At 38.5% G+C, this 21,242-nt stretch overlaps 1 protein-coding gene across 10 annotated transcripts in view; it reads right to left on the bottom strand.

Moving 5' to 3' along the window:
• The window catches only part of PIGG (phosphatidylinositol glycan anchor biosynthesis class G), a 74,764-nt gene that overhangs the window by 16,373 nt on the left and 37,149 nt on the right, over positions 1-21,242 (bottom strand). For 7 of the 10 annotated variants that reach the window (XM_053931596.1, XM_053931597.1, XM_053931601.1 and 4 more), the window contains 3 exons: positions 18,740-18,931; positions 16,724-17,033; positions 7,327-7,490 (listed from right to left, as the gene is read on the bottom strand). In XM_053931596.1, the coding sequence (XP_053787571.1) occupies positions 7,327-7,490; positions 16,724-17,033; positions 18,740-18,931 (666 nt within the window). Of the gene's footprint in view, positions 1-5,768; positions 5,866-7,326; positions 7,491-16,723; positions 17,034-18,739; positions 18,932-21,242 lie in introns of those variants that run through there. The other 3 variants (XM_053931598.1, XM_053931599.1, XR_008428480.1) reach the window with 3 other exon arrangements.

The following is a 21,242-nucleotide window of genomic DNA, read 5'->3' as shown; positions in this document are numbered from 1 at the left end:
GTTCCAAACAAAAATAAAGAACAAATACTGCATCCTTTTGTACAGCAAAGTGGTACAACATACATGCACTGTAGGTAGTTGCAGTTCTAAAGATGCAATGCGAACTGTCAACTCTGTTATGTGCTCTTGAGCAAAAGTCTCAGAAGCAAAACCAGAGCAAAACCAGAAGAACAAGAGGAAGAAGACAATGTAACCATGACAACCTCAAATCAGAGCTTGGGCAGAAATAAAAAGTATTTTCAGAATCCTTTCAATTTAATATTACCCAAAAAAAAAGTCATAGACTATTTCAATTAAAAAGTATAACTGATATTACTCAAAGTGTCTCTACCTAAGACTGCAGTTCTATTGATGAGAACAAATCTCATAGCAATTGCAATAAAGAGCATCAGTAAGACCATTTAAAAGCCAAATGAGTAAGTCTCAATGATTTAGGCAGTAGCTAGCACACTGGAGGACAAGTTCTCAATTAGTCATCAGTCATTACTGGAAAGCAAATCTCATGTTGGATACGCTAACTCTACCAAAAACTGAATCGTAATTTTTAAAGTTCTAAATCTATTCAGATACCTAATTTTACCTATAGAAAGCAAAAATAACCTAACCTACCCCAAAACTACAAAAACTGATTCATGGAGCAAAAGGATGATATTTATTTTGCAAATGGATTTGAAGTAACTTGCTATTTGTTTATAACAGAAGCAACCCTACTTTGACAGATCACTTTCCAATTAGAAAATACTTTTCAATACTGAGAATCATGGCTGCCTAGAAGAAGCCTCATAGGAAAAGTCAGTGTCTTGACAACGTGAAAAATGAATTAATGAAAATGTATCCATCACAGAGCAGTAATGAAGTCCAAGAGAAATCTTCAGCCATCTCTACAATGACACCATCTCAGGAAAAACATAAGTGAGCAGAATACTCTTCCAGCTTGTGGCAACAAAACCCCAGCCTAGTTTTAGCCAATCACTTCCAGATTTCTATGCATATCCACAAACAAGTAGATAACCTCTGTATTTCTTTTTATTTATTTAAAGAATGAGACTGCTACAATATAACAGATAACAAGTGTTAACAATTTTAGAGAATGCAGCAGCATATACTCTTAGATGCCAACATTTTTTCAGCTTGCACCTTTTTCTTTTTTAGGTTTTGCTAAACTAAGTAAGACAGAATGGATTTAAACAGAAGAATTAAAAACTACTTGTATAAAATATTGAAGGGTTCAGTGGAAAATGTTTGGACTGTCCTTTGTCTTTATGGAGACACTTTCAACCTAGGACTCAAAAAAAAGGTATATTGAAGCACTCACTGAATGTCCACCTGACATCAGAAGGAAAAGTTTTTAATGCATTAACATGGGTAGTGAACAGGATTAGATTGCAAATGGGGGTGTGTATTCTATTGCCATCTGTTAGAGGTGAGCCACTTTCTTCTGTTAATTGGGCCACCTGTTAAAACCAGGTGGGGCAATTTTCTTTATCTCTTCCATGACCCATTCACCCTATAGGAGATATCTTCTGTTAATGGCCATTGAGTGTCACTGCATGACTGATAAAATTACATCATCCCACTGTGAGATGCTCTGCCCAGGGGGAGGGGCCAAGCATTCCTACCTGGATATAATCTGAGATCTAGAACACCACAGGCAGCCTTTTCCTACTGGATTCCCAGAGAAGCAGCTTTCTTCTCCAATGGATTCTCAGAGGAAGACCAGGCCCATCTACACCACCACTGGATCTTCAGAGGAAAACTGCACCCTTCTACAGGATCACTGCTCCAAAAGAACCACATTTGTCACTCCAGGAGGACTGCAGCCAATTGGACTGCATTCCAATTGGACTACTACCAACACCCTGACCAGCAGGGTGTCAGGTTGTATTTTGACTCTGTCAGTGTTGTTTTGTATTACTGCATTTTTATTTTTCCTAATAAAGAATTGTTCCTACTCCCATATCTTTGCCTAAGAGCCCCTTAATTTCAAAATTATTGTAATTCAGAGGAAGGGGTTTTACATTTTCTAGTTCAAGAAAGGCTCCTGCCTTCCTTAGCAGACACCTGTCTTTTCAAACCAAGACAGGGGACTCAATCAATCCAACACATTAGGCTGAAGATGGCAAAAACTGACATGAACTGCTGAAATACCTTAGCTAGCACACCTTCCTAATTCTGTTTAGATCAGCATCATAAAAGAATTCAGAGTAAAATTTAAGTTTGTTGTGCCAGAGCTCTACATTAAGAAAATCAAGGCATAACATTAAAGTTATGCAACTATTAACACCTTCCGGTTGGGCATACATCCATTTTTTGTTATCTTAATGCCATTTACTAATGCAAAAGCACTGTTACAACTTGATATCTGAGGAACAAAAACTAATAGGCATGCAGGCTTTTAGTGCTAGGAAACACCCACCCTGACACCTAACTAACTAAAGCAACTAAAACACAGATTTCAATGTGCTGGTAATCTGAAAACTATCACGATGCCTAACTGAAGAGTGGTAATTACACAACACTGTGAACATCACCGACATGACAATTTTGTTTGGGTAGGAGCTTGGAAACTGAATCCATCTGGAGTGTACTGCACAGTGAGGTCATATAATATAGGTCAAATTATCCAACAACATGGCCCTTTTCCATTTTTAATGACCCAAAAACCCAAAGTTCTAATTCAGATCAGAGCAACAGAGTGGTCACTGTAAAAACTACCTTTTATATGAACCAGGTACTCACAGGAATTTATGCAAGTCACACACAGAACACTTGGTTAAGTTCAGGCATCAGTTTAATCAGTACTCCCCATCTCAAAAATAGTTTCAAGAGTTATTGCACAGTTTCCATGGAAACTGAAACTAAAGAGTTCTTTTTCTGTCTGCGAAAATCCCTTCACATTTATGCTGCCAACTTTCTTAGGAGAGCCTGAACGATTAAAAGTGGCAGTAATATCCATGTTAGTGTCTATCACATGCCACTTAATTATTTTAGAAACACATTTACCTTTCCATATGAGGAGAATATCTTATAGTTTCATGAGTTTATTCAGATGAAAGCAAATTATTTAAGGACTTCCAACTACATTTCCACAGCAAATGTACAATCTGAAAACCTCCTTATCTTCTATCCCACCTTATCATACCAGCAAAATATATATGGGCTACATGTATCTAATGCACTTTCATCTCACAAGTAAGCTCTTAATGTCTCTCATCACATCTCCACAAGCAAACTGATGAAGTCCAGGCTAGGAAAAGTGGACATTCAGGTGAACTGATAAACTATTGAGATGCTGCAGAAATTCCATCTGAAAGCCAGTCACCAGTGATCAACCACAGGATGTCACTCAGGGGCCACTACTGCTTAATGTCTTCACTAATGAAGTAGGGTGATGGGCAGTGCCACCTCAGCAAGTCTGCACACAATACACAGCTGAGAGTCTGTGCAGGAGCAGGAACAGTCTGTGCAGGAGCTGGGTTTGCAGATGGGTCTGCTGCTACTTAGGGGCATCTCGACAGGCTGGAGAAGTGGACTGATAAGAAGCTCAAGATGTTTAACAAAGGGAGACGCCAAATTCTGCACCACACACCAGAACAGGCTTAGGGCTGACCATCTGGAAAGCAGCTAGGTAGAGAAGGACATACGTCACTTCTGCTGGACAACAAGCTGAGCATGAGCAAGCAATGTTCCCAAGAACCAACGCAGGGCTGTAGTGTGAAAAGTGGAGCCAGCAGGTTGAAGGAGGTGATCATCCCTCTCTATTGAGCAGTTGTGAGATCACACCTAGGGTTCTGGATCCAGTTCTAGGGTCCCCAGTACAAAACAGACATGGGTCTACTGGAGCAAATGCACTGAAAGCTCACAAAGATGTCTCAGGGACTGGATCAGCTGACAAAATGAGAGGCTAAGAAAGCCGGGATTGTTTAACCTTGAGCAGAGAAAGTTTGGCAGGGTTCTCACCAATGTCCATAAATGTCTCATGGGCAGAAGATGTACTCAGACTCGTCTCACTGGTGCTCACTGAAAGGATGAATGATATACAACAAATTGCCCTTAAACACCAGTGAACGACTGTTTAACTCCAAGTGCTGCTATATGCTGGAAAAGGTTGATCAAGAAGACCCTGGTGTATCTCTGCTTGCTTTGGCTGACCCTCCTTTGTGCAGGGGGGTTGGACTCCAGATTCAAGTATTCTGTGGCTTCATAAATGCAAAGTGCCAAAAGAGGGAAGGGTATGTATGCCTACTTGCATCTAGGCATCGCTGCCCAATGCAACACAGCTTTAAAGAATTTCAGCAAGAAGCTCTGGTAAACCAACCCAACTGATGCAGCTGTAAATTACATTCTGTTAGAATGGCTGAAATTAACAAAGACAGCCTTGGAATCAGGCTTTCCTATCCAGGCCAACCTCCTCAGATGCAACAGCTGTTAAACAGGCTGCAGAATGCAAGGCTCTTTGCTAAGAATGACACTCCTGAGTGGTTCTGGGCACATCTTAATCTTGCTCTCAGAAAAACAATCAAAAAGCTGGGGTTTGAATTTCACTGACCAAGGCACATTGCTATAAAGCAGTTAATAAGAAGCTTTTATAAAGAACATCCTAAAGCATCTAGCACTTTTATTTAAAAAAGTTCAGCCTCCCATACACTTAAGAAAACACATGAAGTAGCCAACCTCTTGCCTTCTGCAGTTTCAGCTTTGGTTCCAAGAAGTAACAAGCAAGTAATAAGAATCATTTGGACAGCAATGGCAAAGCACAAGAATAAAAAATAAAAAGCATATAGACCAAGTTCTAGCAGATTAACATACCAATTTAAGCAAGTCCCAGCAGGTAGAGATTCCAGTCCATATTTATGGACTGTTTCATTGAGGAAACAGCCTTGACCAGTTGATTTAAATGAAACTTAGATTGACTACAGACACAAGCTGCTTGATGGAATCTACTTGCATAAGTGATGTGGGTGTTACAGGCTGTAGCTACCCACTTAGGAGCAGGTTAAGCCAGCTCTGTGCCTGGCAACACTACTAGCTGAGATTTAATCTGCAAAAATTCAACCAGGAAAACATCAGAACAACAAGCAACACTACTGTAGAGACACATAATTTGAAGCAATATCAAACAAGTACAAATACTCAAAGATTTTGTCACCGAAAGTTTTTCGTTATTTTGTTAGAAGACCTTTTCAAAAACATGCTGTATGTTATCATTTCCTCTTCATTGTATATTAGTGTTCCTCACAGTCTGCAGTTTAGGCTTTAAACAACAATAAAACTGCAGTTCTTTAAATTACAGGAGCTGTATCTTTTTTCCTACTTCCCCACACAATGCCACCAAGGTAGTGCTCTCTACTCTGCTTGGAATCCTCCAAGGTCTAACAAAAAGTGCCAGTTCCACAGCACCTACAGTGTAACGAGGAAGAATGAAGAGTTAGACCGCAAAAAAAAAAAAAAAAAAAAAAATCCAACATGGCAGAAACACGGATGTCAACTGTTAAAACAGCACAGAGCTATTTTGAACAAATCACAGCAGAGGTATAAAGGAATTGGGAAAAACAGGACATTGACAGAATTCAAGCATGGGTACGATATTTACCAGAAGACAAGTGGCAACACTTTTTATATGCACAGGTTCACTCTTTTGTAAAATAGAGTGAAATAATGTAGAACACTTTAAGAGTTTGGATACTGGAAAAATGTATTGGTTGAGCAAAATAGTAACTAAAACTAAACCGGGGAACATTAAAAGAAGAGTTAAAACTCACTTTGGTGTCAAGTCAGCAGGTAGTAAAGAAAATTCAAGAAAGGGCTTTCTGAGGTTACATAAATCAAGACATCAATAATTAGTGTACTCCACATATACTCCTGCTGAAGCAAAAAAAAAAAAAAATACTAGAATGAACAGAGAAAAGACTGGCTTTCAGAAGTATCATACTCAAACACCAGTACTTAGACCTTATCAATCTATTTAAGACCAAAGACAACTTCAGGCTAGTTGGCCCCAGACTAAGAGGTAAGGTTCTACAGTGAGTCTCAATTTACACTAAGGAGTGCATGAGTAGATCAGTACAATGGCCCAGCACTGGTCTGCATAAACCCACAGCAACCAAGTAGAGACTGCTAGACATCTTTAGAGAGCCATGTAGCAGACAGGCAAATCAGTGAACAAAGGTTAATCACTCTGAATACCTGTTAAGGAGCCTGTTAATCCAGAAAAATGTACACAGGGACTGTGTACAAATTTAGTCTGCTAGAACAGATCCCTCCTGGCTCAAAAACCTCACTTGGTCAGATGGTGATCCCATCTCCTTACTCCTCTAATGAGCCAACACAAGGACACAGTGTAGGCATAGACCAAAACAGAGAAGCAAAATGAGAAGAGAGAAGCCAGAAAACAAAAATCACTAACAGATGACACTGTGTAGATAAAAGGGAGTCAGAGGTTTACAGATGTTGACAAGTAAGACAAAAAGTTGTGATAAACTAAATATTGTCTAAAATCCCACCTGCTAAGTCTACTGCAATATTTTTACAAAAAACAAACAAACAAAAAAAAAAGTAGGTAACAGAGAAAAGACTCTGAGATGGTAAGAATTTAGTCACTGTCAAATGTCAATTCTGTGAAAATTCATGAAGTTTTGGCATTTGTGAATTGATATAATACGATATGGAATTCACAACTCTCCTATTTTAACATTGTATCACTCAGTTTAAATACCCTCAACGATGAGTTAAAAGCAATTTTAGAGTCCGACTGGATTTTATATGCACACTCCTAAATTTCATTAGCATTTTACAACTGTCTTCTTAAAATTCCAATGCAATAATTCATTTTATTTTAACTCATCCACTACACAAGATACTCAGAAAAGTACAAATATTTTAGTTCCAAATGACTGCAATAACCAGTAACATACAATAATATTAGTGTGTTTTATTTATAAAACTTTCTATGTCACTATGTCAAAGAAGGACATTCAAAGAACATCATGTTAGTTAAGTTTGAATTCTATTATAATACTTTAAAAGGCCATTCTCCAGAACATGCTGTCATTAAAAAAAAAAAAAATTAAGTAATTTAGCACAGCAAACTGAGAAGTCATTAAGAAACAAAATTAGTAAAACATACATGTATATTCCCAAAGAAAAACTTCTGTAGATAAAATGGAACTGGAAGAGTTAGGTGAACTTATACTGAAAAAAGTAACATGCATATTTTTAATACAAAACTAACTTTCAGGGAAAAAGATTATGTGAACAAAAATTTATTTGAAAATAGATATACTTTATGGATGGTGTTTATAACTGCAGTGCATAGAGGAGCATTACCTGCTAACTTCAGAACTCAAGTAGCATAGCAGATGGATGGCCCAAAGGAAGGGTCCTGCATATGTTGCAAATGCTGTAAGGAAGATAGCTGGTATCTCCACGTAGCTGTCTAGTCCCACAAAACCTGCTGAAATGTCCACAGTAGCAATGCCATTTGAATTTCCCTGAAAATAGGGATAAAATAGTAAATATACAAATACCTCCAAAAATACATTTAAAATACATTAGAATCATATTAGTTATTGCACCCATTAAGGACTTGTTCATTAAATTGCTTTACAGTACAGCCATATTCTTTACATCTGAATTTCAATAAAACAGCTTACCAAACAAGTGCTTATAATTAAAATTTACAGATTCAGAAAGGCATAAACAGCATGCTATTTTGGGAGTTTTGTCTGCAAATTAACATGCCTATTGTTTAATAAGTTACATTTAAAAAAAAAATTAAAATAAACAGCTCCACTTGCTGATTTCAGACACATTAATGAAAAATATGTATTTTTTTGCCACACAAGGTTAAAACAAAAGATTTTAGGTCTGCTGCCTAAAATTACACCAGGAAATAAATATTTCTTGCCCTTACAGACAGCAGGACTCTAATTTAGAGCTGTAATGGAACATTACATCACGGCAGAAGTTCCTGCATGTAAACAGATTAAGACAGGCAAATTTAGAAATGTTTCTCCTTCTCCAGTCTCTCTACCACGTAAGATTGTACTGAAATAGACCAGAAGTCAGTCTAGATAGCCTGAATTATCAATAAAAGGCATTTAAACCTACCAAGAGAAAAACAGAAGGAACATACAGGAATTAAAGTATCAAGAGCTGTCAAAGTTTGGTATGTTTTACCTAGTTTTCTTTTCCAGTGACCAGGCCCACTAAATAACACGGAACAATGTAAAATGGAAGGAAATGTTTTCCATTGAAAATCCAAAAATACTTAACTTTACCCAAACACCTAAAGTAACAAACACACCCTAAGATTAAGGCAGAATATTTCTTAAATTAACAGGTCATAGATAGGTTTCCTCAAACTAGTGAGAAAACTCTTAGATAGTCTATCTGTACCTTGAGAAACTGATCAGCTTCTACAGCACTGATATTCTAACAGCCATCAAACCCTCTTTGTCCACCCACGGACTCCCAGAACAACAATAATTTAAGGACTGTCACCACTGATAGCCTTAGACTCAATTCCAGCAGAGCCTATGAGGAGTGGTGGCTCCCCATTTCCCTCAAACCTGACCTCGGGTCACCTTAGTGACTGCAGTCCTCTTGAACTGCAAGTTACCCCAGCAAGGAAGTGTTAGCATCAAATACACACTTCTGTCACAAAGCCCAGAGCACACCAGAGCAGACAGTGTGATGAAGTCTTGAGAAGATAACAATAAAACAAGAACCTAAGGACCAAAAAAGTCTTGTGCATCTACTTTCCTAACAAAGAACTGCTTCAAGAGGGTTCCCCCCTCAGGGGAGCCCTCAAGGAGTTGCTTGATGTGGGATCTGCAAACTCACAACTGGTGCACAGAAGATAGACAGCTTTTTTAGGTACATAACTAACTAGGCACCAGCAAAAAAAACCCTGATCCTGAGACAGCTCTAAAATTTAAGAGAAAAAAGGCATCTGTATTGATGGAACCACTCAGAGTCCATTATGAGCAGTCACCATCTCCAAACTCACCATGAAGATATCCCCATAATGTAAGGGAAGCCTGAAGCTGTAAAAGAGCTGTATGGTATGGATTTTACCAAGATATCATACAGTAAAAAAATCTTCACTTATGACTGTTAGTCTTCCTCACTTTGACTTTCATCATGCACCACAGTAGTAAATCACTGCACCCATGTAATCAATTACTAGTGCAGCGTCCAGCAATGACAGGAGCAAAGCACAGTACAACTAATGATAAACAGCTAAAAAAAAAAAAAAACCAAAAAAAAAAAAAAAAAAACAAAAAAAGCATGTCTGTGCCCTAGAACCTGTAATATGAGACTGTAAAAGAAAGCTGTAAAATAAGGCTACTCCTCAGGTTTAACCAGTATAGACTGAGGTCATGGCAAGAGCAGAAAGGTAAGTGTAACACTTTAAGCGCTGAGCAGGGTTGTACTTCTCAACAAGCTGGTGTTTGACAGGGACAGGTAGGGAGGGAACTTGCTCTCTTTTCCTCCAGTCCCTGTCCACAGCAGCAGGTCTTTTGCCCACCACATCTACTTATTTTTCACTGCCTTTCTCCTCTGCATGACACGTACAGAGTAGAAAAGCTGAGACATCAGGAGATCCTTCCCACTCGTGTCATGAGGAGCTGAAAGGTCTCTTTACACTGTTTAATCCACATGCACATGGTTGATCTTTGGCACCTTGGGGCAACTCCTCATGCCATTGTATATGAGAAGAAGCAAGAATAAATGCAGCAGCGCATGTCACTGGTCCTGCAGAACCACTGCAGGCAAAAAAAGATGTACTTCCCTGTGGAAGGTAGTCAGAGCAAGTAAGGAACCTGGAGGAAGGAACAGGTTCTCCTTCTCCTCAGCTCCCTGAGTCCCTTCACCACAGGGCTCACTCCATCTGTCTTTGACTTTGTTTAAAGTGACACAGCTGTAGAACAAGGATGCACACATTTGGATCCACACACAACTCCAATCACAATGTGAAGTGCCTGAACATCTTACTCCTACTGTGAATCTGCTGAGCCTCATGGATACTACTGCCACTGTTCTACTGGAGGAGCCCTGGTGAGTAGTAAGAAGCATTTTTTCTTTACATTAAGTATTTTTCTCCAAGAAAAATTCATATATTTACACTAAATTTTCATAGCTATAAATTCTAACACTCCACCCAATAAATAACTGACAATTCAGAGTGCCTCCTTTTATTTTAACATATCACTGTAGTATTTCAGAAGAGGTTGGCCAGAAAGGTTCTGCTGTCTCCAGATAAACCTTGGAGGTTTTGAGACCCTGAGCCATCTAGTTTGACCTCACAGATGACACTGTTCTGAAAATGGGACTGAACTGTGAGCTTGTTGAAGTCCTTTCCAATGTCAATTATCCGACAATGCTTTGAAATCATAACAAGAAAAAGTTAAAATCACTTTAAAATGTCACTTAGTCCATCTCTTTACTTAAAGGCAAGTCGAATTAGATATAAATGATTCTAAATATACAAACCTATTCTGGTTTCCTACCGTGATAAAAACCACCAGAAACTAGAACTGTATTTTCTTTCTCCCATTCCGCAGATATACTGCTCTAAGCATGGCAACAAAACCCTGCAACACTAATAAATACATACATAGAATTTGTGTTCATTTATGAGGATTCACGCAAGGAAATGAAAATATTTTTAGCAATATTTACAGCAAAATAAGTTTTTAATAAGCTGGTTTATTAAAGAGGAAAAAAACCAAGTTATTTATTTCTATTCTTACTGCATTTTAAGGACAAATAGTAATCATAAAGATACAACACACTTTTGGGAAATGACTGCTGAGTTATGAGATGTGGACAACTCAGGGCTTAGGAGAAAATAATCAATTATTCAAGCTCATTGCAAAATTCATCAAGAGATTCTCAAGCTTGCAATAATATCCTGAAAAATAGGTAGTATTCTGACTAAATGTATTAATTTCATCTATTTTTGACAATACTGGAGTATTTTAAACTTTGTTCACTTCATCAATTCACACAAAGTGATAAATCAAGCAAAGACCTTAATTACTTAAACAAGACTAGAAAACAAATTGGATTTACCCAGCTCCATATTAATAACACAGCACTTTATCCAGACAATCTCTAAATACCTCCAAGCATGAAGACTGAACAACCGGTGTGAGCAACCTTTTTGTGGCCTTTGCTTACTATTCACAAAGATCTTGCTAAAATGCTAGAAAAATGACATCACACATAGCCTTCCCATTTAATTTACAACTGTTTCACAAATTTGCCTTTTAGATCTGAACTGCCAGAGAGCAGAAAAGGACTTCCTTTGGTTCAGCAAAGGAAGGTATGCTGGGAAATGAATGTGAAAACAAGGCAGGTAAGAGCAGTAAGACAGGACTCTTCAGTGGCATGTCCAGGCCAGGGCTGGATCCAGAGACAGTGATCAGGGCTAGATGCAGCCCAGGGACTTCAAGTCTGTAATGACAAGTTCAAGATTAGGCCAGAAAGTTCAAGATTAGGCCAGAAAGCCCAACCATCAGGTCCAGGTCCAGAGCACGATGAAGAAAGTTTAAGACAGGCAGACACATACCTGCTTAGACAGCTGGGATAAAGCACAGGCAGTAAAACATCAGACTAATAAAGCAGAACCAGAATGGAAAGAAGAGCCAGGCCTCTCCCTCTGCTTTTCTCCCATCAGCTCCTCTCTCAATCAAGGACATGACCCTGCTAACTAATCTCTGAGACAGGAGATGCACTTAGGGTAGGGTTCAGACACAGATGAAGTGTAGAATGCAAAACCAAGTGTAAGATCAAGGTATTTGTTTTCAACCCATCCTCTTTTTTTTTTCCCTACTTACATTCAAAATCAAAAAGTTAGCTTCCACACCCAGGCACTTCATGTTTTTCCCCCATGTTCATCAGCTATAGCAACTGATTAATGAAAAATAGTATCTGTTCCTGTCAGCTTTGTTTATTCTATACACTTGGAATTTTTGCAGATCTACTTCCATGAAGTCTTGAAGGACTCTACAATACTTTTTTGAAAGAACAGTGCCTCATTCATTGAATATGCTATCCTGAACAAGGCTATTTTTATTATCATATTCAAAAGGCCATCACTTATAATCTACACTCAGCAAAACAGAGTTACTGCTTTAGTCATTATGTACCATATTGTCTACCAAGATTTAATAATGGCTCAGCAACATGGGCAAGTGTCATTTACTTCATAATCACACCAAGTTGTGCAAAAAGTAGTTCTCCAAACCTCTCTCCTATTTCCAGATGGAAGCATTCATTTTTTCATATATATTTCTCTTCTCCTGCCTCATTTAGCTAGCACAGTTTAAATTTAGTATCCAGTGTGATCTACATCACCAATGAATTTCAGTGGTATTCAATTTTTGTATTTCAACCATAAGCCTACTATTTTTTTTAATGCTACATTAGATCTTTATGTCTGTCTGGAAATTAAAACCCTAGCATCACTCTGAACTCAGTCAGTTTAATACTGAGACTCTAGTGACCACAAAACTTGGAGAAACAAAGCCAGGGAAGACATTTAAATCTATGCCAGCAGTACATATCATACCTAATAATACAGTTGTGCTTCCTTCACATCTCTCCCCTAGAATTCTAGCATTGGTATTGCTTGCTCCTGAGGCAGTAAAAAAATGACTGTCTGTTACCAAGAGCAAGCTGAACAGAGGTCAATACTGAAGGGGAGAATTTGATGGACTCCTCCAGCAGAAACAGCCCAGCTGTACTGCCTTAATGCTTATTCAGTGTCTGAGAACAAACTATACATGCTCTGATTGAAAGACAACCCTGTCCTAAGTCAGTCAAAATGTAAGAACTCAGCACTGATGGTCATGGACAGAACAGGTAGTTGCTAAGACCTGGGACACATGAACTGTACTTAGTAAGAACATTGTCACTTCACGGGGAGGCACAGAAGTAAGGTGAGGATCTGAAAGGTGTCACCAAGCAAAGACCTTCCCGGTTTTCCCACAAGGTAAAAGAAAAAGATCAAATGGCTTATTCAGACAATTAAAATCTGTTACTAAACTGGTATGGGTACATCCAGACCTCCACCCTTCATCACTCACTCAAGGAAGAGCTGGAAAATGTACACAACCATGCAGAATCATCTACAGCTTCACCTGAGTCACTTGCCTATGGTACTCTCAAGATACATGAAGAAAGCTTGTGTGCTTGCATTTGGCAAAGGAGGTGTGAGTAAACAGGGAGAGGTTACCTCCATGTGTTTGGGAAACTGGTGTCCCAGTGCAGGGGATAGATTGTTTTTTTCCAAATGAGGTACACAAAATAGCATAAATATTGGTAAAAATTGACCTGTTGTTTATCTGGTATGGATGCTGCATCTATAGTCCAGTGACTGGCAGTTAATTATCAATATATAATTGTCAGTTAATTATGTGTCACTAATAAACTAAAGAAACATTTCAATCCTGATTTTAAGCTGTACAAAGTGAGCACTTTTCCCTTTGCAACAAGTCATTCATACTCTAGACAGAACTCAAAGGAAAGGAAAGAAGATATTTAAATACATTTTTAAAAATCTAATAATGAAGAATCTGCTCTTGTATGTTGCCAGTTTTTTGATTTTCCCAGATAATGCAGATCAGAATGCCACACTGAGAAAAACAACATAAAAGAGGCATGAAATTACACATAATTTCTGTAAGAAGTTCCTTCTGTCCTTGGAAATATGGACCCAGACTGGAAAAACTATTCTCAGAACAAACTGACTTGACCCTTAAAAGCTCTTTTTTCACTAGCAGAATTGATTTCTCTCTTTCTGAAACATTTCTAAGATGTTCTGAAAACAGGAAAACAAAAAGAGAAATAAAGAAAGACAATAGAGGAAATCCTTCCTGTTCAATTACAATTCATTTGTCATTCTAATCAGTCTTCAGCATCGTAAATAGGCACACATAGTTTTTGTGGACAGACACAAAAAATTCTAGAAGACTGTTAGCATGTTCTTCTGAAATTGATACTTTTTAAATGGTACTGTGCTAAAATAACTTAAGAATTCCTCAAAACTTTTGCTAAGCCATTGCTAATTCAAAATAATCTTTTCAAAGCTAGAGCTTTAGGACATGTGATGGGACACAAAAAGGCAGCTTCTTAACTGGGCCTGCTCTATTTCATACATCACAGCATGGGAAACAATATGGGGGAAAAAGCTTTGCTGTGTTTCTAATAGAAGTTTTGATAAGTAACTATCACCCAGATTATATAATTTTCCAGATCTTACCGTGACAGGACATGCATAAAGACCCATCTAGAAATCTGGCTCATAATAGAGCAATAGATATTTTCTCATTTATGAGATTTGGATGCTGTGACTCAGCAACATGTCTATGCGGAAGAAATTCCCTTGTCAGAACTAATTTTTCAAATACCCTAAAGTTCACTGAAATCTGTATCATACTAGAAGTTATTATTTCCAAAGGAAACACTTCTAGAAGAAATGTCAAGATTGCCAGCAGAGTGATAGGGCCTAGGCAGATGCTCTGAAACTGCAGGATGTGAAAAACCACAATTTGCAGTCACATAAAATGGAAATCACTTCCAATCTTCTAAAAAAAAAACAAAAAACAAAAAAAAAAAACAAAACAAAAAAAAAAACCCAAAAAAAAAAACACAAAAAAAAACCCAAACTGGGAGAGTGGCAGATACAGCACATGGGTTGGCTGCTATCAGAGGTGCCATCAGAGGCACCTCAACAGGCTGAAGGAACGAAATAACAAGAAATTCAGCAAGTTCACCAAAGGGAAATGTCAAATCTAGCACCTGGGGAGGAATAAAATCATGCCTTTGGTGACACTGGCAACTAACCATATGGAAAGCAGTTTGGAAGAGATCAGCCAGCCATTGTCCTCGTTGTGCAAAGACCAACAGCATCCAGGACTCCATTAAGGGCCTCCCTAGCTATATAAGGGCGATCTCCATTCTCTCTAATAAGCAGTGGTGAGACCCACATTTGGATGCCTGGGTCCAGTTCTGGGCTTGCCACCATAGAAAAGCCATGGGTGTGCCAGAAAAAGTCCACTGAAGCAACCACAGCTGATGCAGGAACAAAGCACATGTCATACAAGAAACTCCCTGGGTCTTTTTACTCTCAAGAGGAGAAAGCTCAGCAGGGATCATAACTACATATATGAGAGGAATGTACCTGATGAGAGGAAGTACAGAAAATGTAGCCAGACTGTGACTTTCTCAGTCACCCAACAGTGACTACCGAAGGGATGAAAAGCAATACACAGAAACAGAAATACAAGAAGTTCTGATTAAAATCAGAAAAAGGTTTTTTTATTAGCTAGGGTGGTCAAGCTCTGGACCAACTACCCAGGGAGCTTGCAGAGTCTTCACCCTTTTGGGTATTTAAAATAGGGAATGGACACAGTTCAGACCAACCTGGTCTGTTTGACCTGCTGATTCATGTCAGGGTCAAGTTGGACTAAATGATCTCCAGAGGCATCTTCCAGCTTCAACTCTCCTGTAATTTCATGGTCATGTGAAATTCTCAGCCAAGTATACCAAGAATTCAACATTGAAAACATTTATGAACCATTTGCTGCTTTATGAAAAAATCTGAACCATTCTTTTTTTAGTCTCTTTTCCACTAGGATTTTTGTGCCAACCTCCTCACCATAAAATTTTTGGTAGTTCTTTGTTTGGTACCTCAGTATAGAGATGGCTCTGTCTTCAGCATTTTGCCAGCTGCACTAAGGGGTGCTCTCAGAAGGCTGTAATCAAAGCTGACTGCCTGAACAGTAACATTCAAAACATGCAAAAGCCACTCAAGCAAGACATGCTCTGCCCTCTAAACAGGAAAAGTGGGTAGGAAGGGATGAATCATGATGATCTTACCTGCATGACCAATTCCCTGTCTACATATACTACTCTCAATCAAGCCAACTCTCAATCTGCAGTTACAGTACCCTAAGTTTGACCGAGTTTCAACATCCCCAGCCATGGCTCAGAGGTAGTCAGCTGAGGTCTCAGACTGAAATTTTGCAAACCCCACCTCTTAAACCTTAAACCTTTGTCCCAGGTTAACAAATGCTCTCTTTAGACAGCCTGCTATGTTAAGTTCCAACAATACCAGAAGTAGAAAGATCCTCTACAGCTTCAGTGCAAAGCAAAGTTTTTGTGGAATTGCAACCTTATTTGCAATGCAGAGAACTAGGTTATTGAAGTCAGTAAGGCTCCTCAGGAAAGAAAGTATCATTTGATATAATAAGAAAAAAATTAGTTCTGGTTCTTATAAGAGATCTTACATGCACTTTCTTTCAGTCTTAAACAGTATATAGACCTATCGTAATTCTCAATAACCAGTGACAAAAGCCACCTGTCTTTTACTGGTATTAATCAACTCAGATGAAATTTTTGAAGTAATTATCACCTGAAAAGTACTTATGACTTACTTATGACATTAACAGACCAAAATCATCCTGGTATAGGTCTCTGAACTTTGTAACACTTTTGGAAATCTGCATTGAGGATAAGACACTAAGGTATGCATCTTTCCCTGATTCTGAAAACTAAACATTATTAAAGCATTTAGAAACCAAATCCTTCTGAGAACTCAATAAACTCTTCCACAGTAATATTTAGTTAGCATTTTATTCAAAATGGACAATATTTCTTTGAAAAACTATTCCATTTCCCACCTCTGCAGCAGAGAGAGTATTCAGCTTACCTGAAAATAGAAGAAAGCTTGGCCAAACCAATAGTGCATGATAGTAATCTGTGCTGCATCAAATTTCAAAGGTATCCAAATATATTTTGTCATCATTGTCTGAATCAGTAGACAAAACACCAAGACTGGTAAATTGTGAGGTCTAAATAGAAGAGCTGCTAGTAGAACCAATCCACTATATACTTCCCATAATCCTGTGCTCTTCATGTTGGAGTCTGCAGAAATAACCTGTGACTTTAGTAAATCTTTAGTGCCAGTGAAGACTATGCCAAGAACAAAGACATAAACAAAACGAGCTTCCGTAATCCCCCTAAAGAGAAAATAAAATTGAAAAAAAGTTTAATAAATAAATAAACCAGAAAGATTAGTTACTTACTAATACCTACTTTAGAGCCTTTCAAGAGAGGTCAAGACCAACCAGTTCTGCTGAACAGGTTAAATCCAAGGCCAGTATTTTTGAAAGCCCTAAGCAATTCCATTACAAAACAATGTATGTTTTAAGATGTAAGTGTGATTAGCACTTACATTATCTTCACTTATAAATTCAGTTGCCTCTTAATTTCCAGCTTCTAAGGAAACACAGCATGTTGTCTAAAAAAGTTGACAAGAACAAGGATCAGTAAGCTTAAGAACTGTGACCCGCTATTCTAGAAGTGCAAGGTCTGAGAAACTAGGACTGAAAGGGACTACAGCAAGTCATCTGATCCAATCTTCCTGCTCAAGGCTCAAACAGGGTCATCCTAGAGCACATTGCACAAGATTGTGTCCAGATGGTTCTTGAATATCTCCTGTGAGGGAGACTCCACAACATCACCAAGCAACCTGTTGCAGTGTCTGGTCACCCTCACAATAAGGAACTTCCTCAAATTCAAGATGAACTTCCTGCGCATCAGTTTCTGCCCATTGTCTCTTGCCCTGCTGCCTTTCATCACCAAAACGAGCCGGGATCCATTCTCTGACACCTCTTTCAGAAACACTGCTGAAGTTGTCTCTCAGTCATTCTCTTCTCAAGGCTGAACAGGCCCAGCTCCCAAAGCCTTTCCTCGTTGAAGAGAAGCTCCAGTCTCCTAACCACTTTCAGAGTCCACCTCTCAACTCACTCTATGACCTCCATGTCTCTCTTGTCCTGAGGAGCCCAGAACTGGACACAGAACTCACCAGGGCTGAGCAGAGGGACAGAATCACCTCCCTCGACCTGCAGGCAATGCTCTTCCTAATGCACCCCAGGATCCCATTGGCCTTCTTGGCCCCCAGGACACACTGCTGGCTCATGGACAGCTTGTTGTCCATCAGGACCCTCAGGTGCTTCTCTGCAGAGCTATTTTACATCAGGTCACCCCCATTCTCTGCCCAACTCTTCAGCCTTTTGAGGGCTGCACAAATGAGCCATTCAGCCAAGACCTAATTGTCCACTCATCCAGTCCACACTTCTTGAGCTTGTCTACGAGGGTATTGTAAAGAGAGAGTGTTGAAATCCTTGCTGAAATCAGGGTAGACAACATCCACTGCTCTCACCTTGTTCATCCCTGTATTTGTTTCATTGTAGAAGCAGTCAGATTGGTCAAGCATTATCTACCTTTATTGAAAGCCCATGTTATAGAACACTCAACTGCAAAAGCAAGGTATGGAAAAGCAGCTGTCTGAACTACTAAGCACTTTTGAAACTAAGAAGTAGCTAAATGAGCTTGGCTTGTGCTCTGCTAGATGTGGCAAATCCATCTAAAAACAATAGATGGTGCATTTGGAGTTTTTTGTATCAAAAGGTATAGAGTATAACTATTAGATTTTCCTTATATTAATTTTTATCTGACTGGCTTCTCATCTGTCACAGTGAAAAGACACTTCATGTGGCTTAAAATCAAGCACACATCACAAAAATTCAGTGCTGGTTACCTACAAACTACAATTCTATTTGTAAGAATGTAATTCCAACCTAGAACTATCCAACTTATCCCCTGATAGCCAAAGTGTTCAACACCTTGCTGAAAACAGTTACTTATCTGCTGATGAACTTACTTTGAAATATCTTTGCCACCATATTGCCATGGAAATGTGACATTTCCAATAGCTGCCCGGTAACTGTAGACTCCCAGGAGCCCGAGTGCCATAGCAATTTTTGAAACCAGGGAGCATCTTCTTTGAACCAGAAAGAAGATCATAAGAAGGGAGACTGCAGCCAAGAAGGAGAGTTCAGATTTATGTTCAGAGCTGGGGAAAAAAAAAAAAAAGACAAAATCCCTTTTAAAAACAATAATTAGTGCTAAACACATTTGATAAAGCCTTAGCTAAAGCACTGTATTAAACAAACTGTATTAATTAATGCAGCACCAAATTAATCACTGCACTGGTGTCTGTTATAAACTTTCCAAGAGGTATGGTAAAATATTCTAGTATTTTTAGAAAAGCAGTTGTATTAATGAGGTTTTCTATTCAAGCATGCATATTAAAAGTGTAATTATTGTGTTCCACTATAAGCTAGTTGTTCTGTTAATCATATAAAAACTGAGCTGCATATTGCATAATGGAAAATGGTCTACTGCTTTTAAACTAGAGTTTTGTGATTTATGCATTTTGAAAAAGTGTGCTTTTCTTATACTACAGTATTTTATTTTCTAGCGCTACACAAAAGATTTTTGCATTACAGGATTAGAGCTGTCTTTTGAAATAACTACATACGTATTTGTTTAATTTTAGACACATTACCTATCCTACCACCTGTAGAACACTTTACCTACCCAAAATGACCAAAAATATACTTACATAGTTTAAAACACATACACACAAAGACACACAAATTCATTAGCACAATATGATTCCCTTAAGACTATAGAACCTTGTATTATGTCAATACATACAAGAGACAGAGAAAATTTGCATGATCGGTAGAGAAGATCACAGATACAGCTTGTTTGTTTGTTCCCCTGCATCTTAAATAGGTAACACTCATTCCAGAAACAAGAGCATTCCATTGAGCATGCTGCCAGTGTTATATATTTAAATCTTCAGTAGTAGGAACCAGCACTGCAAAATGTAATGGGGTAAGGCAAAGATCTGCACCCACCCCTTAACATGTAGTTTCAGAAAGCCTGCTGTAGTCCAAGGATTGCCAAGCCATGCCTACTGAAAATATTCCCAGTATCCCAAATAATATAAAACCACTACTTTTGTTAAATTTGCCTTCAGCTAAGAATAATGTGTAGAATTTGAGAGCTAAGGGCTCCATCTTCTGTTTTCCACAACTCAAAATCCCATGATAAAAGCTTATTAACTTCAGGAAACTAACAGTGTGCCTGGGCTGTTAACTGCATTGAATTCAACCACACTTATGAAACTCCAGTTTTATCTCTGATTTAATAAAAATTATTGTACTTCAGAAACAGGTTTCCAATTCCTTAGTATACACTTGGGAATATCAGGAGTTACACTTATCAGGAGCTTGACCAGTAGCTGTTCCAAGTGTTGTGCTTGAAAAGTCATGGAGGTAAGGTTGTAGGGCAGATAAATAGTCCTATTAGTTCTGCATTCAGGACCCAGTCAAAGGAGCTCGTACACCTTAATAAAATTCCCAAGAGATACACTGTTCTCTAAAACCCAGTGGAGAAAAATGAGAAGCGTAAGACCTAGAATACTATGAGACAGAAAATGTAGTCGACAGAAAATGTAGATGTTTCTCCTCCCAATTATTCTTCCTCTGCACATGGAGAGAGCAGAAACAGTGGACTCCTGCAGCAACCTATGAAGATAACGTAAGCAACACCTTCTTTATGCTCAAAATATAACAAACTAATTTAGTAGCCACTAAACCTTTCAAATGAGCACTTACAGAAAACTCTAAGCATTCCAGTCATATTCTCCTTGGCTAGTCGTATGAGAGCAAGACAAATCAGGGATCAATAACAGCACACCTCATCATCATCTTTGTCTCTTTATCTAAAAAACTCAATATACATTGAGTTTACATTCTTGACTGCTAGCACAGGGATTAACATACAACTCATGTCCAGGTCTTCTTGGAACAGTCTTCCGTGATCTCTTGTTTGGAATTTTTTTGAATCCTATAAATCTGTTGGAAAAAACCCTACCCATGTGTTTCATAGCATATGCTGAAGAAACAAGGAAAGGATTTACAGCCAGCAAATCAAGTCAGCAAAATCACCTACAGTTTCAAGGTTTTCCAGCCAAGGTTCTTACAGTTAGGCAGCTAAAAGATATGTAATTAGCATATATTTTGAAAGGAGATGGTAGTTGTTTAACACAGAGTCCAATCATTTAGCAAAGTTCTAAATGGTTTTGATAGTCTGCTCAGAAATACAAGCACAAACAAGCTACTCTGATTTCAACTGCCATGTCCTGTGTTTTGCACAAACCACAAAACTGAAAGTGAAGAACCAATAGCTCCCTGAGAGAAAATCTGGTGAGAAGCGAAGGAAAAAAGAGGACTTTGGCTCTACCTTCCTACTGTAACAGCTTGTTAGGTCTACACTCATACTTCTGGTAATAGAATGAAGGTTGAAGACAT

The sequence above is a fragment of the Vidua chalybeata genome, chromosome Z (genome assembly GCF_026979565.1).
Source record: "Vidua chalybeata isolate OUT-0048 chromosome Z, bVidCha1 merged haplotype, whole genome shotgun sequence".
In the NCBI taxonomy this organism is placed as follows: domain Eukaryota; kingdom Metazoa; phylum Chordata; class Aves; order Passeriformes; family Viduidae; genus Vidua; species Vidua chalybeata.
Note: the sequence above shows the minus strand (reverse complement) of the source record. Positions and strands in the feature narration are given on the sequence as shown.